Source organism: Otolemur garnettii, unplaced genomic scaffold (genome assembly GCF_000181295.1).
Source record: "Otolemur garnettii isolate 467f Iridium unplaced genomic scaffold, OtoGar3 scaffold00261, whole genome shotgun sequence".
Classification (NCBI taxonomy): Eukaryota; Metazoa; Chordata; class Mammalia; order Primates; family Galagidae; genus Otolemur; species Otolemur garnettii.
Window position 1 is genome coordinate 731,401 of NW_003852656.1, and position 283 is coordinate 731,683.

The 283-nt window shown below is 51.2% G+C and overlaps 1 protein-coding gene across 1 annotated transcript in view; it reads right to left on the reverse strand.

The window, feature by feature from the left end:
* The window catches only part of PHYKPL (5-phosphohydroxy-L-lysine phospho-lyase), a 33,172-nt gene that overhangs the window by 24,075 nt on the left and 8,814 nt on the right, over positions 1–283 (reverse strand). The window contains exon 7 of the mRNA XM_012813369.2: positions 3–56. Coding sequence (XP_012668823.1) covers positions 3–56 — 54 coding nt within the window. The remainder of the gene's footprint in view (positions 1–2; positions 57–283) is intronic.

The window sequence follows — 283 nt, forward strand, 5'->3', positions numbered from 1 at the left end:
GGGGGGATGATCTGCCCTCCCACACTGGGCAGAGACTCAGCAAAGAAGGCTGCAATCTGTGGATGAGATGGATTTCGGGAACGTCACCATGGAGGTGCTAAGTCATCAGCTCAGCACACCATGCTAGTGCTAGCTCAGTGTGGGTCTAAGCAAGACAAGCCAACATCATTGCTGTGTCTCTTCTTTGGGCTCCATGTCCCATCTGAGGGTTTGGTTTTCTTTCAGGTTTCAAACCAAGTCTTACCACCTGGTTGCCTCCAGACTGCTTCTGCTTACTTGGCAT